Here is a 22,168-nt window from a genome sequence, read left to right on the forward strand (position 1 = left end):
GTCTTCGTCTACACTGAAACAGTCCAAACCCTCGAAGCCATCAACACCATCAAAGCCGTCGACGCCATCAGCCCCACGCCTGTTGATGGTGCCTGTCGGATCCTCCACCCCATCCAGGCCCTCGATGTTGGTGCCAACTTTACCGGTGACACCCCTGGTTACGGTGGAACCTCCTGCAAAGACGGTGCCTGTCGACTTTGAAGCCTCTGGCTGTGATACCTGAGAAAAGGTATAATCCTTTACCTCAGAAAAACTAAGTCTCTCAGTTCCATTTTTGAGGACGAGGAACTTTCTGATGATGGTGAGGCATCTTTTGGGCTCCAGTTTGGGACCCCTAATGTGCCCGAATGCCTCATCTTGGAGGAGAGTAGGATGCAGAATCTTTGTGAAATCTTGCATAATGCAAGTGGTATAGACACTTCACCAGAGCTCGGCAGACCAGACCCTGGGGCGCATGCTAACTCCTCGTACCGCCAACTTATGTCGAGAGTGGTGGAGTATTTGTGCTGGGCCAGGCCTACTGCCCGATATGATACGGATGATCTTATGGACATTTTGGATCAAGGTTCTCCTACAGATCCCATATTGCCATTTCTTGTGGCTCTGCAGAACTGGGTGGCCAAGAATTGGGAAACCCCAGAGACTAATCCGGCGGTAAACAAGTCTCTGACACGAAAATACTGCCCATCCAGTAGCGACCCCGTGTCATGATGCCCGCTCCCGGGGAGCCGGTTCAAGCCCTGCGTCCCCGAAAGCGGACATCCAGTCCCCAAGGAAGGACCCAGCAACCCCATATATGGGCCCTTTGGACAGTGTCCTGGCGCCTATGGCGCCAGGCTCATAAAAGACATCAGTCCTGGCGCCAGAGGCGCCAGGCTCATTATGGGAGTGCTTGGGTGCACTTACCTGATGCAGACCATGCTGCAGGATCCCAGCCTCCTTGAGGCCTGAAAGGAACTAATTTACCTGTGGGACTAATTTACCATCCGGGCGTGGTCGGGGAAGGATACATACCTGATTGGAGGAAGGATACATACCTGGAACTTCTTCCAAGGCTATTTAAACCCCACCCGAACAGCTACACACGCTTCGCGTTGTTCTGCATCTAGCAGCTGGACGCTCACCGTGTCTGCTCCTGCATCCTGACTTCTGCCACGCCTGCCAGCATCCTGGATCACCTGCAAAGGAAGAGAAGAAGAGAACAGAAGAAGGAAAAGTCCTTACCTGCTAAATCCGCATTCCCGGAGACATCTCGCCGACAATCCTAAAAAGGAAAAGCTTTATTTAAAAGCTCATCGCGTCGATCGCTGCAGCGCCGCATTCCACTCACCTTTACAGGGCGCCTCCATGTTCAGCAGCGATCATCCGGATTCGCAGTCACGCCCCAGCGCCTAGGGAGAAAAAGACCAGAACAAAAGGTGAGAGAGAGAAGGGAATAAGGAAAGCTAAATCTCCATGTTAAGACTTACCTGTTGATTCATTCCCTCTTCATTTCGGGTCCGCGCCGCATCCTGGCATTTCCGGACCCCGGCCCCTAAGGGGAAAAAGAGACATCAGCGTTAATGAGCGAATGAAAAGACATTACCAAAAAACTCTCATTAAAGACTTACCTGATTTCTACAAGGATTTCACCTCTCATCTCGGGTCAGTGCCTGTTCCCCGGCATTCCGTACCCCGGCCCCTATGGGGAAAAAGACACTAGCATTAGTACATTAATGCATGGACACAAGGTGAACCTCTTATCAAAAAACTTACCTGGAAGCCAAGCAAGTTTGGTTCTCACCAATCCGAGAATCCAGTGAAGTAACTGGATACCAATGCGCCCCTGCATCAGAAGCAGGATGGAGAGCTCATCCTTCCAGACCCTAAGGTGAGACGCTACGAGGAATCACAGAAGGGTTTCGAGGAGGGTGAGAGGGGAAAGTGGGAGGCCGATTGCATTACCCCGCAGACAGTTAATCCCCTATTTTCACCTACAGAAGGATACTTCTGCGAGCCAGACAAGCCAGATTTGGGGGCCCAGTCCAGTCCGTCTTCCGAACCCTGCGCATCACCTTAGAAAAGGTCAGCAGCGTGAACCAGGCCAGCGCCTCCGTGGGAGTCAGGTGAGCGTAACACCCCGGCTGTCATCTCACCCCACTCCTGAGAGTCTGGTGGTCCTGGTGTTGAAGGCGGCCAACTCCTCTTGTGCCTTAGCAAGATTTTCATACACTCTGTGGGAGTGCGTGTCTATGGCGGTTGAGCATATTCCCGAAGGGGAGGAAAGGGAAGGCTTCCTAGCCCTTGTTAAGGACGGCAAGGAAGCCCATGTGTGAATCCGTTCAGTCTAGGTTGGATGTTGCAGACAGTATCAGCAGGTCCATGGCTACGAGCACCGGGATACACTGATATGCGCGATTGCGGACGTCTGGTTTTGCACTGGATGTGCATGCTAGTCTTCTGAACATGCCTTTTGACGGGTCTCAACTTCTTGGCAGCAAGGCTGACGAGAGCCTTGAGAAGCTGCAGACCTCTGAAGCAGCCGCCAAGTCTTTGGGTGCAGCTGTTCAGCAGCCTCAGCCTTTTCGTCCTAGGGGAAAACAATGGAGGGGTAGTTCCTTTCGTTGTTACTCCTCATTTGGAAGGGCGAGAGGAATGGCCAGTCAAAGAGGCCAACATAAGTTTCCTCATGGTGAATGAGGTAGAGGTGCCAAAGCTGCTCAAGCAATAGCCTCTTTGCCATCAGGCTCTGCTACTGCTGCTTCAAAATCGCTCTGAGGCCTTCGGTCAAAGCTCACCGGTAGGGGGCAGGCTGTCTCAGCATTTGGAAGAATGGCGAGCCATTACTTCGGATGCGTGGGTTCTGGAAACAATTACCCATGGGTACTGCCTTCCTTTTCTCCGTAAGCCTCATAACAATCCACCAGGAGTACACTCTTTGAGAGTTCCGGATCTGCTCCTTGTGCAGGAAATATTGACCCTGCTAGAGAAAGATGCTATAGAACCCAGTGCCTGTGGCGGAGAGGAACAAGGGTTGGTACTCCCCTTATGTTTTGATTCTCAAAAAGGACTGGGGACTGCGAACCATCTTGGACTTGAGATGCTTGAACAAGTTCCTCAAGATGGACAAGTTCAAGATGGTCACTCTTTCGCAGATCCTTCAGGCCCTCCAACTTCAGGGTTGGTTGGTGTTGTTGGACCTTCAGGATGCTTATTTTCAAGAGGTCCCATATGCCACCTTCCCAACAGCTCCAGTACATCGGGACTGTCTTAGACACATCCTTGGGGAAGTGCTTGCCACCCAAGGTGAGGGCTCAGAACATTCTACAGATGGTAACCAAGTTCCAGACTTCCCAGAGTCTTCCGGCCTTCGAATTCTTAAGGTTGCTCGGCCTCATGGCATCCTGCATTTTTCTGGTGCTGGAGGCCCATCTGAGAATGAGGTCCTTTCAGTGGGCGCTCAGGACTCAATGGTCCCAGTTCTCGGGCAAGCTGTCGGTTCGCCTTCAGGTTCCGGTCAGGGTTTCACTCAAAGGATCTTCTGTAGAGGGCCTGCGAGGACAGCCTCATGAAGGGAGAACCTTTTTGGCAGCCATGGCCGGAGGTGACTGTAGTGACGGATGCTTTCTTCGCAGGGTGGGGAGCTCACGCCAACGATCTGACTATCTGCGGTCGTGGGTCTCCATCAGATTCCAAACTTCACATCAATATTTTGGAACTGCAAGCAATCAGGCTAGCACTGCAGGCTTTCCTGCCATCTGTACGGGGGGAAAAATGTCCTGATACTGCAGTGTAGGGTCACTACCACTGTGCAAAGAGGCGATACAGCTCTGGTTCTGGGCAATTCAGGAAGGAATCTCCCTAGTGGCAGTGCATCTGGCCGCAGAGGAGAACACGACGGCAGACGCTGTGAGCAGGCAGAGCGCAGTCTCCCACGAGTGGGAGAAAGCTCAGGAGGTCTTCGCCCTTTGGGTAACCCTGCAAGTGGATCTGTTCGCAACTGCTGCCAACCTGAAGTGCGAGCAGTATTGCTCAAGGGTATTTCCTCAGAGAGGAGCTCTAGGAGACGTGTTTGTGGTGGATTGGGAATTTCCACTACTGTATGCATTTCCTCCTGTCCCCGTCATTCCTCAAGTTCTCAGGCGGTTCTAATGGTTCGGGTTCCTCATAATCCTAGTTGCAACGGATTGGGCCAGGAGAGCGTGGTACCCGGACCTTCTGGAAATGTCTATCTGTCCTCTGTTGCGTCTTCCCCAAAGAGAGGATCTTCTCTCGCGAGAGGAAGGTCGGGTTCTCCATCCAGATGTCAAGACTCTCAACTTTCATGCTTGGTTTCTGAAAGGTTGAGATACAAGGATTGGGACCTCCCTGATGACGTGATTGAGGTGTTGCTTTCAGCCAGGCGGCCGGCGACAAAGTCTTTGTACCATTGCCATTGGAATAAGTTTTGCGACTAGTGCAGGGACAAGAATGTCAATGCTTTTCAGTGTTTGACGCATGATGTACTATCCTTTTTGCTTTCTTAAACCCACAGGGGTCTTCAGTTGGGGACCGTTAAAGGTTACCTAGCAGCAATCTCAATCTTTAAGCGCTCATTCGAGGAATGCTCTTATTTTAAGATTCCTTTGGTTACTCAATTTCTGAAAGAGCTCACAAACGTGTTCCCGTCTTCGCCATTTCAGGTTCTGGTTTGGGACCTTAACTTGTTCTTAATGTTTTTGATGGGTGCTCCATTTGAACCTTTGCACTCCTGTCCATTAAGGTTGTTAACCTTTACGACTGTTATGTTGGTTACTCTTAAATCTGCACGTAGAGTGAGCGAGTTCCAGGCACTTTCTTCCTAGCCACCCTTTACCGTATTCCACAAGGACAGGGTTGTGTTGAGAGTCAGACCCTCCTTTTTACCTAAGGTAGTTTCGGACTTTCATCTGAGTCAGAAAATTGTGCTACCTGCCTTCTAGCCTCCTCCGCATCCTGGTAAGGTAGAGGAAAGGCTTCATAGGTTGGACCCTAGGAGAACTTTGACCTTTTATATTTCCAGAATGTCCAAGGTGAGAGTGGATGACCAGCACTTTGTGGGGTATAACGGGCACAAACTCGCCCAGGCTGTCTCTAAGCAGACCTTGTTTAGGTGGATTATCCTCACTATTTCTGAATGCTATACTTTGGCGGGCTAGGTCCCTCCTGAGGGCGTGCGTGCTCATTCAACCAGAGGCATAGCAATGTCGACAGCCCTGCAAAGCCCTATAAAAAACATATGTGATGCTGCAACGTGGTCTTCAATACACACGTTTACCAAGCATTATGCCCTGGATATTTCCCATGCTTGGGATATGGCATTTGGCAAGGCAGTCCTTTTATTCTGCCCTTTAATTTCAAATCTTACTAAATTCTTCACCCTCCTCCACTCATGGATACTGCTTTGGGAGTCTGTCAAAGATGAGGAATCAATTGGAGGACACAATCCATTCGAAGATAACGTTCTTTCGACTGGATGTTCCTCAAACGTATTCCTCATCGCCCTCCCAACCTACCCCTTTGTAGAATTTCCCATGCTATTACAGTTTTTGTTCCAACAAGGCTGAGTATGGTCAGGCCCGATTTGTGACCACTTCTGCTACATGAGGAGGGGGGAAAAAACAAGAACTGAGGCTACGCGCGCCGTGCGTGCTACTTGGAACATCCAATGACGTCACCCTTGACCTAGGCCTTCGAAGGACATCGACCCGACGCCATCGATGCAGGGCGTCCTCTGGCAAAAACATTTCCGAAGCAGCCGAGCTTTGGGCACTACATGTCAAAGATGAGGCATACGTTGGAGGAACATCCAGTCAAAAGAACGTTACCAGGGGTAAGTAACTTGTTCTTATTTAGACTCTAGTATACAATGAACGTTTGAGTTATTGGCAAGCTCAGCATGTATTTTCTTGATGTGATTTATTTCGTGAATCTTACCTTGGGTCAGCACCATGTGTTAATTTCCTTCTTTGTGATCACGTTCATGTGAGTTGGCTCGGGAACCTGTCAGAATAAGCACGCACTTGGAAATTGACTAATTATAATTGGTTATTTATAACGCGCTTAATTCCCAGGTGTTTCTAAGCGCAGACCCGGGGATCGAACCTGTGTTGCTCCGTGTGGTCTTGCGTCCAAGGTGAGAACGTTGCCCCTGAGCTACCCTCCCGAGTAGGTGTATCGCTGCTTTCCGCAGACTCTTTTCTGTCTTCTCTTTTCAGAGGAGAATTTTCAGAATCCCTTGGCAGGAGGCTACCTCTAGTTTCTGGACTTTCCTGATTTATATTTTTTATTTTATCCGGTTGGCTTTCCCATCTAGGGGTTTCTTACACTTCTGTCTCTTTTTCTACACTATCAGATTCAGCGTCTTCTATTTTGTCTCACTTTTCTTTAGGAGGCGTTACTACTATCTCTGAAAGCGGAGACTTTTCTGTGTTCTCCCTTCTCTCAGTGGTGACTGTTTAATTTTTATTTTCATGGATTTTCACTATTTTTCTCTGTTCTTTTATTTATTTGTATAATAGTTCCCTGGGGAATAGTTCCCTTTTGATTATAGTTCCCTGTGGGATGAGTTGTCGCTACTAGTTTCTTTTCTCTGAGCATTGGTCTAGGGCTCCTGACCTATCTATGATTATCTTCCCCTCCCGGGAAGTGTATATGTGGTGGGAAAGCTTAAAAAGGGTAAGGCACGCCCATTCTCTCCTCCATGGCCATCCGGGGATTCCCTTATTCTACCCGGGCCAGGATTCGGATGTCTAGAGGCGGTCTATGAAGGAGTCGAGGTCCCCTTCCTGCTTCTTGTCATAAGCTTGGAGTTGGCAGTATGCTGCGACTACCAAACTGTGGCGGTTTGTGTAGCCACGCAGTGCTCGATCTTCCTTTTCTGGACAGACTATAGCAAAACAAAAGAGGTGATGGCTGGAAGGATTAAAATTAATCTTAACCTCGACATTGCTCTAGGCAACCCTCCAGACCATCGTTCTTCGACTTCCAAGCCATTACAAAAGGGGAAAGACCCGGGGTGTTGCTACGTCTGGTAAAGATCTGGGGCTATGCTAATGTCCGGGACCGTTGGGAATCGGGGCTAGCTAGCCTTTTGGTTGTAGCCCCTGACCACCTATCCGGGGCTACAACCAAAAGCCCTGGACTATAACCCCTCAGCCTCCCCTTCCCCCAGCGACGCCACTGGCAATGACTTTATGCAAATCAGACTTTGTCCCACCCACAGAGGCGCAGTCCATCCTGAACTGCTTAATCACATCAGTGTGGGTCTTGACATGTTTGTGTGTTTCGCATCCCCTTCATGAGCGGAGCGCATGGCAAACTGCCTCACGGCCACGGTTAAGTGGTTGGCAGGTGCCTGCATTCACTAATACTAGCACTAGCAAGGGTAAGCGGCTCATGGTTCTTCCTCTGGGCTACTCTTTCTCCATGTGCAAGGTGATGGCACTGGCCTTGTCACATTCTCCCTGTTTTGCTTCTCCCTCAAGTTTGATGGCATCTGTAACCAGCAGCTATATCTCTGGGGGAAAAACAGAGCAATGGGAGTTCAGCTCCTTCCACCCTCTGGGTAACAGACATGGCAGTGGCTAGACCACCTCATCCCTCTGTAAGTTGGTTTCCCCATGTAACGGAAGGTGTGCTACACTGACACGCCACATGATATGGAACTGGAGAGATTGTTTCTGGCTTTGATGTGAGCCCTTTAACGTATAGGAACATGATCCTTAAGAGGATATAAAAACAGACTTTTACAACATGAGTCCTATGTGGTTCTAAGGATAGTTTATCATATTTGGTCACAACATTGCTTTTGACCGATGTTGACTGAGTGGGTACCAGAAGGTATACAATTCTAACTTTGATGCCTCAGTGTTCAACATTTCGGTCTTAGTGGGATTAAGCTTTAAGTAATTTTCACTCATCCATTTATCCACCGGCCATCAACTACTACACAACAACTAACAATAAGTTAATCTTTTTTACCAAACACTCTTGCAAAGCAGTTCAGAAAGGGGTTGTGGAGAAGACTTTCACTGTACACATTTGCAAAAGCGCAGAAGCTAAATAGTGTTAATGTGGAAGATCATAGCGTCATTTTAAACCATGCACAAAACTACCAATAAATGTGTTAGGAAAAGGTGTTCCAAATCACCATAATGTTGGCTAGGTCTACTCTATTGAGTAATCAAAGCAAAGTGTGTACTGTCTAAAGTTCCATTGCAATTTTCTATTAGTCATAGGCTCCCTTTCCCCACCGTTTTTTAGGAACCTTTCTACTCCAGCTGGTGTTGACACATTAATACTACAGAACTAAGTAATCAATTTTCCTGACCAGTATGTAATTTGTACATTCAACAAATGGCACAAACATGCTTATTGTATCCCGCTTCATGTCCCGCCATAGTACAGCTGAAAGAGCGACTTGCAGGCCTGTGAGGGCACATTTTATGGAGGGGTAATACAGCGACTGTTACGTTTCATGCTGCTGTTTCATTGCAAGTCATCTGCAAGCCTGACATACACTTTCACCAAAAAATACTTTCTTGATGTGGACTTATGAGCAAGTAATCAGTGGGCAAGGCAAGTCAGCAACTTCCATTAGACTAAGTTTAAATCAACCTGCTCCACCAGCTCTTCGTTTTACTGCTTGTATTCTGTTCTGAGTATGTGAATGTATATAAGCTGCAATGTTCATGTAGAATAAATTACAAGTAACTGTAATTCTATGTCAAGACCGGAGGCAAGCATTATGCTTTAATATTTTGGAATTGGCTGTTGGGGGCAGTTTCCGACGTGCGCCTACCAAAAAGGCAGTCACTGGCAGAAGCAGGCATTGGGGTGCGTCGGTATGCACAGCGCTAGGCAGTGCTCTGAGGCGACTCTACCACAGTCATGCAGGATCGCACAGTGCTGGCACCTGAGCCCGAACAGGCGGACGCACTCCGTGGTGCACTGCAACCACATAAGGAGCGTGAAGCCGCGCTCCCGCATACGCAGCAGGGAGGTGGCACCACCTCATGCTGCGTATACAGATGCGCCCTAGTACGGCTGCCTCTTTGGCTGCCACACGTCAAAAACTGCCCCCAACGGCCAATTCTAAAACATTAAAGCATAATGCTTGCCTCTGTGTCTTTAATGGAATCAAGACTTTTCTGAAAGTTATTACGGAAAATCTTCATTCTGCAGCATGCTTACCTGTTGTAGATTTACATGGAACCAATCTACCTCTCTTACGAGTATATATGGGATAACTATGAATCATGATACACAACAGTTACAATAAAGTTTGCAATTTCCCCCCTCTCCCACAACACCCTCATACGGTACAGGGAAAACAAATGAAATTAAGTGGGTAGGCACCATGGTAAAGCTGTATTTTTTATGATCATTTCATTCTAGCAAGTAATCTCTGCCTGATGACTGGCATGGATGGATGAACCCAAACAGTTCCAGTATGTAATACGTACTATTTCCATGTGTTACTCAGTTATATAAATGTAGTCTTTTTCTCATTTTTGTTTTAGACATAAAAGAACATTGCCTATGTTTGTTCCAGAGTCCACATCTAAGCTACAAAAGTTTACAAGGTAATCTGCATTGAATCTAGAAACTGGTACCATGTTTTTCCATTACATAGTTTAATGTATTTACTGGATTAACCTTTCACTAAATGTGTAGCTTAATAAGCAAGCATACTGTGGTTGCTGTCACTTGACCAATTCAACAAAGGGAACATAATTGGTGTCAACAGAGCATTAAAATGGGAGCTATTACCAGGGACTTTGTCCCTTAAGAAATGTGAATGGGGGAATTCAGAATTGAGAAGGGTGCATAATGCTGCATGCTTTAGGAAATGATGACTATAGCTTTTAAACGCAAGGGGGATTTGTTAGGCTCAGATTAATCTGCATGATGCCAATGTGACTGCATGCAAAATGGGGAGAATAAAACTAAAGCCATACTCTTATTTCAAATGGATTGTGTCCTCCCACGTATTCCTCATCTTAGATATATTCCAGTCTGCTTGCAGCTTGCTTCGGAAAATGTTTTCATAGGGTCAAACGTTGTGCAGCGTCGAATCTTGGTCCTCGATGGCATCTGTAGCGTCTTTTGTGACATTGACATTGATTATATATTGGCACGCATGTTACGTCAGTTCTGTTTTTTCCACGTCGATGCGTGCTTCGGAGCTACTCACCTCAGTGATCAAATTTACTTCGAGAAATGGCTTCCACACAAAAGACGACTACAAGCACTGTTCAATCTCTCGGGCCAAGATGTCGATTACAGACTTGCACAGTTTTTGTCTGTGATGCTTTGGATCGGGCCACAAGGTTGATGACTGTGGCTCCGGTCTGTCGATGATGGTTAAGGCCTTACGGGAAAGGAAGGTGAAACTTGACGCAGGTAAGCCCTCTCCCAGATTCCCAGCCCTTAACCCTTCAAAGAGGAAATCTTCCTCTAATTCATGAGATGTCTCTCCTGTTAAAAAACATTTGAAACATAGGTGTTTGTGGTCCGGTTCACGACGCTAGTCATCCTCTTCCCATAAAAAGGCTAAGAAACAGCGTTGCAGGTCCTCATCGTCTTTATCATCCTCTTCTGAAAGAGTGGCCCAAAAAAGAACTCTGCTCCAGTGAGTGAGAAACATTCTGGACATTTTTAAAAGGCAGGCTTCTCAGAGTGTTCCTCAAAAGGAGTCGGAGAAAATCACAACAGTCGGCGTCTATTGAGACCGGTAGGGAGTCCTGTGTGTCTCCTTCTCGTGCGCCTAAGAGCCCGAGAAGAGAGGTTCCTCGACATAAATCGAAGGAATCTTCTTCGACGCACAAGAAAAAGCCAGTGTCTGTTAGCTCCAAACATTCACTATCAGCATCGAAGCCTTCTTTGAAGGATTCGAAATGTTTGTCACATGAACCTTCGAGGCATATAATTCATATTGTACCTTCGAAACAACATAACGTGTCGATGCATTCGTCGACAATTTCGAAGAAACCGTTGAAACCTTCGACGCCTTCGACCTCATCGGAACATTCTTCGCTCTCGAAGATTGTAAAATCTTTCCCGAGCCTAAATTGTTTCAACCTATTCCAAGACCTGATTTCTTTAGGCAAATAGGTTCTATCTTTCAAGATGATGAAGAGGATCAGCCCCCTCCTGGGTATGAATATGGAACCCCAAATGTACCAGAGGAATTAATATCAGAGGAATCCAAGATGCAGAATCTTGTAGATGCATTAAAGGAAACCAGTAGTTGGGAAACGGTATCCAGTTAAATTTTCGAATGCACATTTTCGAATGCCTTTTTGTCGAAAAAAAAAAATGTTGAAAAAAAAATTCTGAATATTATTTTTTTATTTTATATCTTTTTTTTGGTTACATAGTAAACAAAGTGAATAAAAAAAAACAGGGTTGGGGGGGACCCCCATAAAAATAAATACATAAATTTGACATTTTTTCATTCGAGAAAAAGGCATTCGAAGATGTCGCTATAAACCTTGGGAAACATCCCCAGAGACATAATTTGGTAATGCTGAGTTGGTTACACCGATTCTTCATACAGAATGGTTATTGGTAAAGTAGCTGAGTATCTGGGATTGTCCAGACCTGCAGCCACTGTGGAAAGTGATGATCTCACTGTCATATTAGACAGTGCACCAATTAGGGAAGCTCTACTGCCATTCCATGCAGCCCTGAGGTTAAGGGTCACTGGAAAGCTGGTTGAAACCATATTCTATTACATCTGTTAATAAGTTATTGTCAAAGAAATACAAGACTGTGTCAGTGAATCCTCCATTTCTGAACAGGCACCCAACGCCTGAAAGTTTAGTGGTTCAAGCAGCACCAGCATCTTCAAAGCCTGCAGTCTATCATTCTGCGCCGGCAGATAAGAAGGCTCCAGCAGATAAGAAGCATAGGAGAATTGAGGCTTTGGCTAGAAGAGTTTTTATTGCAGGAAGTACGGCATTAAAATCTGCCAATGCTACCAGTGCATTAGCGAAATACACCCATACCCTTTGGGGTGTGGCTGCTCTAGCAGCAGAGCACATACCAGAGGGTGAAGAGAGAGAAGGCTTTTTAAGCCTGATACAAGATGGCAAGGATGCCATGAGACAATCCCTGCAATCTAGTTTAGATACGGTGGACTTGACCAGTAGAGCCATGGCTGCCAGCACGGTACTTAGACGCATGTCCTGGCTGAGAAAGTCTGGATTTTCGGCAGATGTCCAGGCACTTCTGTTAGACATGCTGTTTGATGGTACTTCTCTTTTTGGAGAGAAGGCTGACAGCAGTCTAGAAAAACTGCAAGCTTCCAGAGCTGCAGCTAAATCTTTGGGGGCAGCGCTAAGACAACCTCAATCTACAGGTCAAGGATGGAGAGGTTGTTCTTTTTGTTTCTATTCTTCCATTTCTAGAGGAAGAGGCCAGTTTGCATAAAGAGGTCCAAGAAGACCCCATCATGGAAGAGGTAGAGGAGGAAGGACTCCCCGTTCAGCACCTGCAGAGTTACCCTCAGCTGCAGGTGGAACAGCTAAATGACTCCTTCAACCACAAAACTGTGGTAGGGGGAAGACTGTCTTGCCATGTCCATAGTTGACGAAGCATAACTTCGGATGCATGGGTCCTACAAACAGTAGCAGACGCATACTGCCTACCATTCCTGAAAAGACCTATGATTGCCCCCCAAGAGCAAGATCAACCTTGGTTCCAGATCCACTCCTCCAAAAGTAGATTTTCACCCTTTTGGAGAAAGGTGCGATAGAATTCGGGCCTGTAGCAGAGAGGAACCAAGGTTGGTACTCTCCTTACTTCCTAATATCAAAGAAGGACCAAGGAGTGCAACCCATCTTGGACTTGAGATGCTTAAAGAAGTTCCTCAGGAAGGACAAGTTCAAGATGGTAACTCTTTCGCATCCTTCAGGCCCTTCGACTCAAGGATTGGTTGGTGTCACTGGACCTTCAGGATGCTTACTTTCATGTGCCAATACATCAGAAGCACAGAAAGTACCCGAGGTTCGCAGTTGGCTTGTCTCATTATCAGAATTTGTAAATGAGTTGCAAGAACCTGTGCAGAAGGTGACAAGAAACTATTTAGGGTTAACCTACTAATAAGAAGTCTGAAGTGAAGGAAGAACATTGCAAGAGAAGACAATCTGGAGAAGAGAGATATTCTCCTGCCCTTATTTTGATAGAATAGTGCTTTGGGTCAGTTATAATTCGTTTTTGGACAGCAAACTTTTTAGTTTGACGACTAACCGATGACAGACTAGCACCATAGTTATTTATACAGGCAGGGAATACCCACATAGCGATAGGGAACGTTTGGCCTTTATCTTATTATTGACTAAATACTGATTGATAATGTCAACCCAGTGTCAATGTCCTTCTTCTGACCCGCCAAATAAAGGATTGGACAACTTACAGCAGGCTTGCTTCTAACCAATTCTCCTTGGCTTGTTGCCTTTATAAGGAAGGAGTCTCGATTGGGTCTCACAACACCACAAGCAAAGCAGCTGTTTTCCTGCATTCTACTGCATCAAACAATCGTCAACCACTTTAGAAAACATTTGAAACCAACAGAACCCTCTGTGCACTGTAGTTCACTACTGGGCTACTCGGTCCCCTTGCCCCGCTTGCCTAGATAAAAAGGTCTACGGTAATTAGCATGCTGTTGTGAGTTTGGCATTGTGCTTACAGAGGTGCCTTTGTAGCACTGTTTCCCTTCTAACCACCATGGGAGAGTTCATGTACCCTGGAGAAGGCGATAAGCCTTCTCAAAGGGAACGAACACAGGGTTTGCTGGGTGGCATAAATGTGGTTGCTGCTTTGGCTGAATTCAGCCCAGACAACTGAATAATCATCCAACCTTTCATGATTGAGTCACTGCCCACCGAGCTAACCATAAAATGATATACGAGTCCTAGAGAGCACTATGTCATAACCAGGTGTGATTTCCATTTACATTTCACATCTTCCACCAGATCCTGGTGCCCACAATTATATAATTTGTTAGGCTCAGGATTTCCCCCAGTTAAAAAGCAGATCCTGATGTGTTGGACTTTTGATTCCAGAAGGTGCTGGCAGGAATACACATGCCACATTGTGGCTGCCTTGTTACCAAACCACAAAACTGCTCCTGAGAGGTGCAAGTAGCATGTAAACTGTGCTTTTCTAGAATGGAGAATTGTGAAAGGGGCATCTGATCATCAGACCTCATTTTCAGAGACTCTGCTACCCATATAATTTTATTTCAGGAAATTAAAGATCAAGCTATATCGACCTCGTAATTTGATAAATATGGTTTTTTAAACTTCCAATTGATGTTCCTATGAAATTATGACTGATTTTTCCTTAGAGCTCTGAAACATAGTAAAAAAGATCTCACATTGGTGGGACTTTGCAGAATATCTCATGTTTTAGGAGCAGCTATTGCACTTGAGATAATAGAGGCACTGTTAATATTCTGTAGTTCTTTGGTACAGAAATCACAAGGTACTGCAATGTTCATATCTATTGATCCAATCATGTTTTGCCTGACTGATATGGCAGCGTCAGACACACTGTGATTGAGTGAACTCTCTTGATATGCGTCTAGCTCGTTCATGCTTTTAACAGAAAATACTGTAGGTAGGTGGAGGCTGGATAGTGGGTTTCTTGACCGAGCAAGATGCTCCGGTCAGGGAACGAGACATAGCGGGAAGACAACCGTCTTCTCTGTTGGAGCGACCTCTGAAGAGCAATGGTGGGCCTGGTGCCCAGGAGCCAACGCAGAGACAAGACACTGGAGAGGAGCCCAGGTCCCTGAGCTCCATCCGGCAAGTGACTGTTCCTCAGAAAGCAGTAGGGATGATAACAGACACTTTTGATTTGTGGATGCCAGAGAGTCCTATAAAAGTCCTGTTTCACAGAGTACCGAAACCGATGCACGTGCGGAAACCACAGTGAAAGTGAAGCGAACATTGTATGTCAAGGCTGTAATAGCCGACCAGGCTGTTAATGAAGGACCTATATAAGTCCTACGTTGAAAGAGTGTGAAAGGAAGGTAAATGCTCTGCTTCACAGATAATGAAGAGCATGAGGCCACAGGAAATTGTATTACCCAAGTGGGCAGATGCCCTAAGATAAATTGTGTACTTGAGAACTAAGATATTTACCACAGGACTTTAGGGAGCATGCGCCATGAATGTGGGAAAGAAAGAAGTCTCTTTTCAAGCAATCCTGGAGGGATTGGAATGTTTACAAACAAGAGACTGTTTTCTTTATCAAGGGGAGACGGAAACCCACATAGAAGATAATTATAATTTCTACCAACAGACTCTGGGCCTCATCACGAGTTGGGCGGTAACGCCGCCGCTATTAGCGCTGGCGCTAATAGCCTTACCGCCAAACCCTGGCGCTATTAGCACCAGATCACGGGTTTGGCGGAAGGTTTATTGCCCATTCCCCATTGGGCCCATCTGGGAATTCCTCATTCCCCATTGGGCCCAATGGGGAAAATTTGCGCTATTACCGCCAGCGGATTTCCCGCTGGCGATAATCGCGCCGAAAATCGGCAATTTTGCAGCGGATGTCAGCCCAGCTTGGAGCTGAGGGGAAATCTACCAAAGCCATGATCTGGCGGACCCTTAAATGCGGCGGTAATAGCGCTACCGCCGCATTTAAGGGTTACCACCAGACTCGTGATGAGGCCCTATATCTGAAGCTTGTGAAGACTATACCATTTTGCACTAACAGAAATGTGAGGCTAAGAGCAAGTCTACATGTTGTGCCAGGCAGAAGACCACACACCAATCATATGGTGCAAGCTTTCCCCTGCCCCTTTTAGTTAGATGTTTTCTACTAAAGTGGTAGGGCCAGTTAGTGGTTATGTTTCTGACAGATGATGTTTACTTTGGACTTGATGTGCACCCTTAGTTTTAGTTTTGCTATGTAGGGAACTTCCCTCATAGTGATGGGGCTAGTTAGGCGTTTTTGCTTTGATTTTTAATAAACAACCTCAACTCTGACCTAACATAGTCCGAGTCCTTCTTCTGCTTCACCACATTAACCACTAACTGCCTTCTGTCCACTCTCTACCCACCCATTCAAATGGAAATTCACTTGACCTTATTCTCATCTCCTCTCAACTCTTCGCCTCTATCTCCACTTCTCTTTCTCCCTCCGATCACTCGGTCATCTTTGCCTCAATCTCCACTCCTGCTTCTTCCCCACTCTCCATCTACTGCAACTATTACTACGCGCACGTTTCCCTATTCCAAACTCCCTGACTACCTCTCTGACCTACACCACTCTCTCTTACGCTGAACTCACCTTTCCATCTAGTGATGAAGCCTTCACTAACTTTAACACTGCTCTTTATGCCCCCTTCTCCTCTCACTACCCTGTTACTAGACGCACTCCTAAATCCTCCCGCTCCTCGGCCCTGGATTCCAACTCTGATTACACATCAGTACCCTGAAAACAACAATGCGGAAAGAGCTTCGCTCTTGGCAGAGGTCCAGCCACTCCTCTGATCTTCAACTCTATCTCACTACTATTCCTCTACTCTTGACCCTGCCAAACGTGACTTCTATCTCTCTCTTTTAGCCTCAATCATCCCAACCTAGATACCTCCAGAAATCTCAACTCAATTCTCTCGCCTCCTAAATCCACATCCATCTCCTCTACTCTTTCTGCTAATGATCCTGCTCCCTACTTCGCTTCTAAAATGGCTACTATTCACAATACCCTCACTACTTAACTTCTATCCCCTCCTCTTGCTCACTTTTCTCCACCACCCCTACCCTCCTCTACTGCTACTGTGTCTCCCTTTGCCCCTCCTACCCCCCACCAACCCTGATGAGATTCTTGCCCTTCTCCTCAAGGCTAACCCTACCTCTGCCCCCACTGGCCCTGCACATTGTGATGCACATAGCTCCCAGTCCTACTCCACATCTTGTGTCCCTCTTCAACTCCTCTCTTGTCAATGCCACTTTCCCTCATACCATAAAACAGCTTCTGGCATCTCTCCCCTTAAGCAACCGGTCTAGATCCTAACTGTCCTGCTACTTTCACCCTTCCTTCTACCACACTATTCCAAAATCCTAAAGTGAGTAGTATTCAATCAACTGGAGTTCTTGATACTTGCAACCTCAGGGACCCTCTTCAATCTGGCTTCCGGCCTCAGCATTCTCCATCGAGACAGCTCTCCTCAATGTCAGCAACTTAATCCCTTGTGCTCATCATGCACACCTTTCATCTATTCTTATTCTTTTCCACCTCTCTGCTGCTTTTGATACAGTCAACCATTCGGCTCTTCTCTCTACATTTTCTCCTTGACATCAGAGATGAGGCTCTCACTTGGTTTGCTTTGTCCATTCCCACAAGCAACTTCAGGTGTTCTGGAACAGCTTTACTTTCCCCACTTATCCTCCTTCCCCATGGGTCCACCTCTTCACTCTCTATACTTCAGCTCTTGACGCCCTGATCTCCTCTTACTGCTTCTCCTATCAACTCTTCGCTGATGACACTCTGATCTTCTTCTCCTTTCACACCTTATCCGACGAGCTGTTCTCAAATATTTGTCTCTCCGCCATCAAATATTGGATGGGGTCTCACACGCTCATGCTCCACTCCGCTAAGACTGAGGTTCTCTACTCCGCAGCCGTACAGGCTAGCCCTTCCTCTCTCCTTCTACTCTTCTCCCCTGGATACCTTCCTCACGTCACTGCTTCCACTCTTAACCTTGATGTCATTTTCGTCCCATCACACAACTTCTCGCTCTTCATCTCCAAATCTGCCACTGTAGCCAGACACAACCTCTTCAATATCAGAAAAATCCTTCATCCTCTTCCTTTCAATAGTGTTTAACAGTTAAACTCCTCCATCGTTTCTAGATCTAACTACTGTGCCAGTCTCCTCTATGACCTTCCCAACTATGCTTTTTCACCTCTGGACAAACTTTTCAACTTTGCTGTGCGCACACTTTTCAACCTTTCTCTCTTTACCTTTACCTCCTCTGGCCGTCGCCAGATTGGCTGGCTATCCATGAAACAAAGGGCGAAGTATAAACATATCATCTTCAAAACTATCCATGGACTCACCCCACCATACATATCTACTCAGCTCACTCCCTACTCTCCTCCTCACTCATTATGATCATCCTCTGCTCACCTCATTGCCACCACTCAATCTTGCTGTGCTACCTCTCATTTCCGCTCACACTCTCACCTCACTCCCCTACTCTGGAATGCTCGTCTTCTCCCACTCTGCACTACTCCAACTGTACCAATATTTAAATCGAACCTCAAAGTTCTCCTTCTTTCTGATCCTGTTTCCTTGCACTCTACACTACTGCATCACCCCATTTTCGGATTTGGGTTGTCTGCCCGCAAACGCTTTGTTCGCAGGTGGACTGCCCGCAGTATAACTGCTCGGGCCCCCGTTTTGACCGTTCATTAAAAATGGTGACCCGAGCAGTTTTTGTCCCCCGTCACCAATGTTAAGGCTGTGGGGTACACACCTGCAACCCCCGAGGCGAATGATAACCGAACATGGGGAGCGGGAGACACCCTCACAACCCCCACTCTTCGTGTTCGGTATTTTTGGCTTTAAATCGATCGAAAAAATTCAAACTAATGGTAGTGACAGAATTCAGTCAAATCTACCATTCGTTCAAATGTTTTCGATCAATTTGGGCAATACCCCATTTTCCTCACTCCCTACCCTTCATGGACAACCCTATAGCACTTTTCTGTCACCCCTCCATCCTTAATTCAGCACTTCCTACACCATCCCGTTCCTATGTCAATCTGTCCTGTCCTAGTCTCTGGTTTGTTTCCACCTTCCCATGTAACATCTGGTCTTCAAGTCACATTCTCTCACCTCATTGTAAAGGACCTATGTGCTCCGTTGGTAAATTTATTACGTGTTTTTGTGCCAAAATCTCATAGCTTTCCCTGTGATTTTATAAATAAATAGAGTAGAAGGTACATTAACTTACTGAGCTACATTGCTTAAGGAAATAGTAACACTGCCTTCAACATGCAGAATTGAATAGAACTCGGCACAGTTGCTTTGACAAGAACGCTGTTTGTGGTGAGCTCTGGGATTCAAACCCACGGTCAGCAGGTTAAGCCGAGGTATAGGCATCAGGCGCTTAACCCATGGAGTACATTGACGAGAATAGAGGTACTTCCCTTCCCCCACCCCTTACACACAGCCACACAACCCTTGACATACTGTTAGTATGGCAATTTGCAGTTTTGGCAAAGATCGTGATTTGTTTCACAAGAGTCCCGTTTAGGGAATGTAGCAGAAAGCAGATGCGTACAAGGACCTGATTGGCCATTGGCATGGGTGAGGAACAGCGGTGATGTGACTGGAGGCTTTGCTCTATTAATATGGCTTACTGCTGTGTACAACCGTTGATTGTGTGAGTGGTGTAAGGTGGTGAGACAGCTTGAGGGAGAAGAGTTGGATGGTTTGCGAAGGTTAACTTTGGGTTCAAGACGATTTTTTCCAAATCCTTTTACATATCTGTTTGTGCCCCCTAATCATTAGTTTTCTTGACGTTCCCATGTCGTTTGAGAGGTTGCAGGGGAACAACCAAATGCAAATAACCTGTATTGTGTTGGCTCAAATACTACACTACTGTGCTGAGCATATTTGATCCTGACACTCCTTTGCTGATTGGACCTTGATAATAGTGTGCGTACCTGGGGATATTATTAAAGGTACAGGTTCCTGGGGTTTTGATGGCAGTGGAGTGGGTACCTGATATTTAGGATGTCAAATCTCTGCAATTAGGTGGTTGCTGTGGCTTTTGAAGGCCTTACCTTGTACAGTGATAGTCAAACGCAGCAAATGATGGGGGTAACTGCTCACATCTGACAAATGGTACTTTCTACGTGCCTGGTGGCAATAGCTGGTGAATGGCACAATCACCTGACCAATGTGTTCCAGAATCTCCTATTTTGACTGCGATACAACTGTTATACGTTTGCGTTGATTGTGTGAGTGGTGGCAGGTAAGCCGGGATTTATGAACTTCTATATTTTAATGCACGTTATTATTTTGTTTGGTTACATTGATGAGGATTGAGTATGTGCTAAAGAAAAAAAGGGATGTAAACCATTTAATTGAAGTTTCCCAATCGTTCTATATTTTTTACAATGTTTTAAAATGACAGCCCTGTGTGTCTCTCCTTTGGTTATGAATAAAAAACTGTGTTTGAAAGAAAGTGCAACATCCACCAATTGCATGACTTGCTAGCACTGACATTTGTCTGGATCAACAGCCAACGAAGGCCACCAGGCCTGCTCCGCTGCCAGTGGTACAGCATTGGAACCCAGATTATTACTTGGGCAATCTTCTGATCAATTCTCAGCAGGTGTGTTTTTTCTTTTTTTTTAAATGCCTTTTCCGGTCTTGGTGTGCTTCATAAAGCTATCTGAAAAATGGTGTACAAGGTATGAACCACTTTCCCAACCCTGTTATTGCTACCCAATGTCGATGACTCTGCACTTCTCTATCACTCTCCATTCTCAGTTCTGGTCCAACCCACTCAGCTGAACACACTCTGGACGCCCTCATACATTCTGACCTCTCTCTCTCGGTCTTCCCCCCACCCCCTCTCTGGTCACACCACTCTCTTGGTCCGACCACACTCTCCTCTCTTCTCACCTGGTTCACCTCGGCTTCCTGACTGCACCTCCTCCAGCGCTACCAATCTTGTTCACGAACATCCGTCCATTGAAACAAGTGTCAGCTGCTGCCTTTGCATCCACCTTGACCCCGTCCTGCTCCCCCCACCCCGCCCCTGACTCTACTTCTGATTCAGCTCTCAGCAACCTCCACCTGGCCATTACTAACACTCTGGACATTCTTGCTCCAGTCATGAGGATCTTCCTGAAACCTGCCTCTAAGCTTATCACCTGGTACAACTCTGAACTTGCAGCCCTGAAACGCAAGTGCAAAGCTGCGGAAAGGAAGTTGCAAACCTCAGGCACACCCTCTGAAAACTGGCCTGCTCCAAAGGCCATGCAGACTCCATCCGTGCCAAGAAAAGGGCCCACATTCAGGCTCTGGTATATGGTGCTTCCAACAACATGGCTGAGCTCTTTAAAATCTGCAGGGAACTAGCCAATCTATCCGCAGTCTCCTCCTTCCCTCTTCCTTCCCAGGCCCTCTGCAATGCACTGGCCACACACTTCACCACTAAAACTCTGGATATCCTGAGCTCCCTTGCTAACTGGCTGGCCTCTTTCTTAACTGCTCATCCGTCCCAGGTCATTCTGGGCACCTTCTCCTCACCTACCTCCCTCTCCACCTGTGGTGTTCCTCAGGGCTCCAACTTTTGCCCCTGGCTCTTTAACACTTACCTTGCTCCTCTGATACGTGTAATTTCTTCCTTCTCCCCCTATTTCCAGTGCTACACAGACAACACTCAACTCTTCTTCACACTGCCTGCTGACTCCCTTGCTTCATTCCAGACTGCCTATCTGCTATCCAGTCCTGGTGTACTTCCAATGATCTCTGCCTCAATGCCAGCAAGTCTGAGATCCTTCCTACTAGGACCCCTGCTACCTCTTCCTTCCCCTCACTCTGTCCATCGTGTATGGGCTCTCCCCTTTCTCCTTCATCAGAAGCCAGAAACTGTAGTCATCTTCGACTCCTCTCTATCCTTCCTTCCTCACATCCAGGACATTGTCAAGAAGTCCAACTTTCAACTTTTCCTTCTCAAAGGAATTGTCCCTTTTCTTACTTTCCGCCAGAAGCTCAATGTTACCAGAGCTCTGGTTCTCTCTAGGCTTCACTACTACAAGAACCGTCTCTTGAATCCTCCCTCTTCCTCTCTGCTTTGTTTGCACTGATTCTATTTTCGGTGTCTGTGATCCTGGCACTTTCTTTGTCTGCTAAGGCTTTAAGGGAGCCTATTGTTGAGATGTCATCCAACTTATCATTGATCGCCAGGAACCCATTTTGCACCTTGGTTAGGAGGTGATCGAATTTCGTGTCGTCTGTAACCAAGGATGTGGCGGGTGTCGATGGGTCCGGGCTTTTGGCGGATTTTTGTGAATTTGTGAAGGAATCCATCGGCCCGGTCTTCCTGCTTTTTACTATGTTTTTGGGCATCATAAGGGTGATTGTTTTGATTGTTCTGGTTGAAATGATGGGGGTGAATGTCCGA

The 22,168-nt window shown here is 46.6% G+C and overlaps 1 protein-coding gene across 3 annotated transcripts in view; it reads left to right on the forward strand.

Annotated features, from left to right (window-relative positions):
* The window catches only part of B9D1 (B9 domain containing 1), a 391,264-nt gene that overhangs the window by 247,059 nt on the left and 122,037 nt on the right, over nt 1-22,168 (forward strand). For all 3 annotated transcript variants that reach the window (XM_069645673.1, XM_069645671.1, XM_069645672.1), the window contains one exon: nt 9,522-9,584. In XM_069645673.1, the coding sequence (XP_069501774.1) occupies nt 9,522-9,584 (63 nt within the window). The remainder of the gene's footprint in view (nt 1-9,521; nt 9,585-22,168) is intronic.

The sequence above is a fragment of the Ambystoma mexicanum genome, chromosome 2p (genome assembly GCF_040938575.1).
Source record: "Ambystoma mexicanum isolate Mex_15411 chromosome 2p, UKY_AmexF1_1, whole genome shotgun sequence".
Classification (NCBI taxonomy): Eukaryota; Metazoa; Chordata; class Amphibia; order Caudata; family Ambystomatidae; genus Ambystoma; species Ambystoma mexicanum.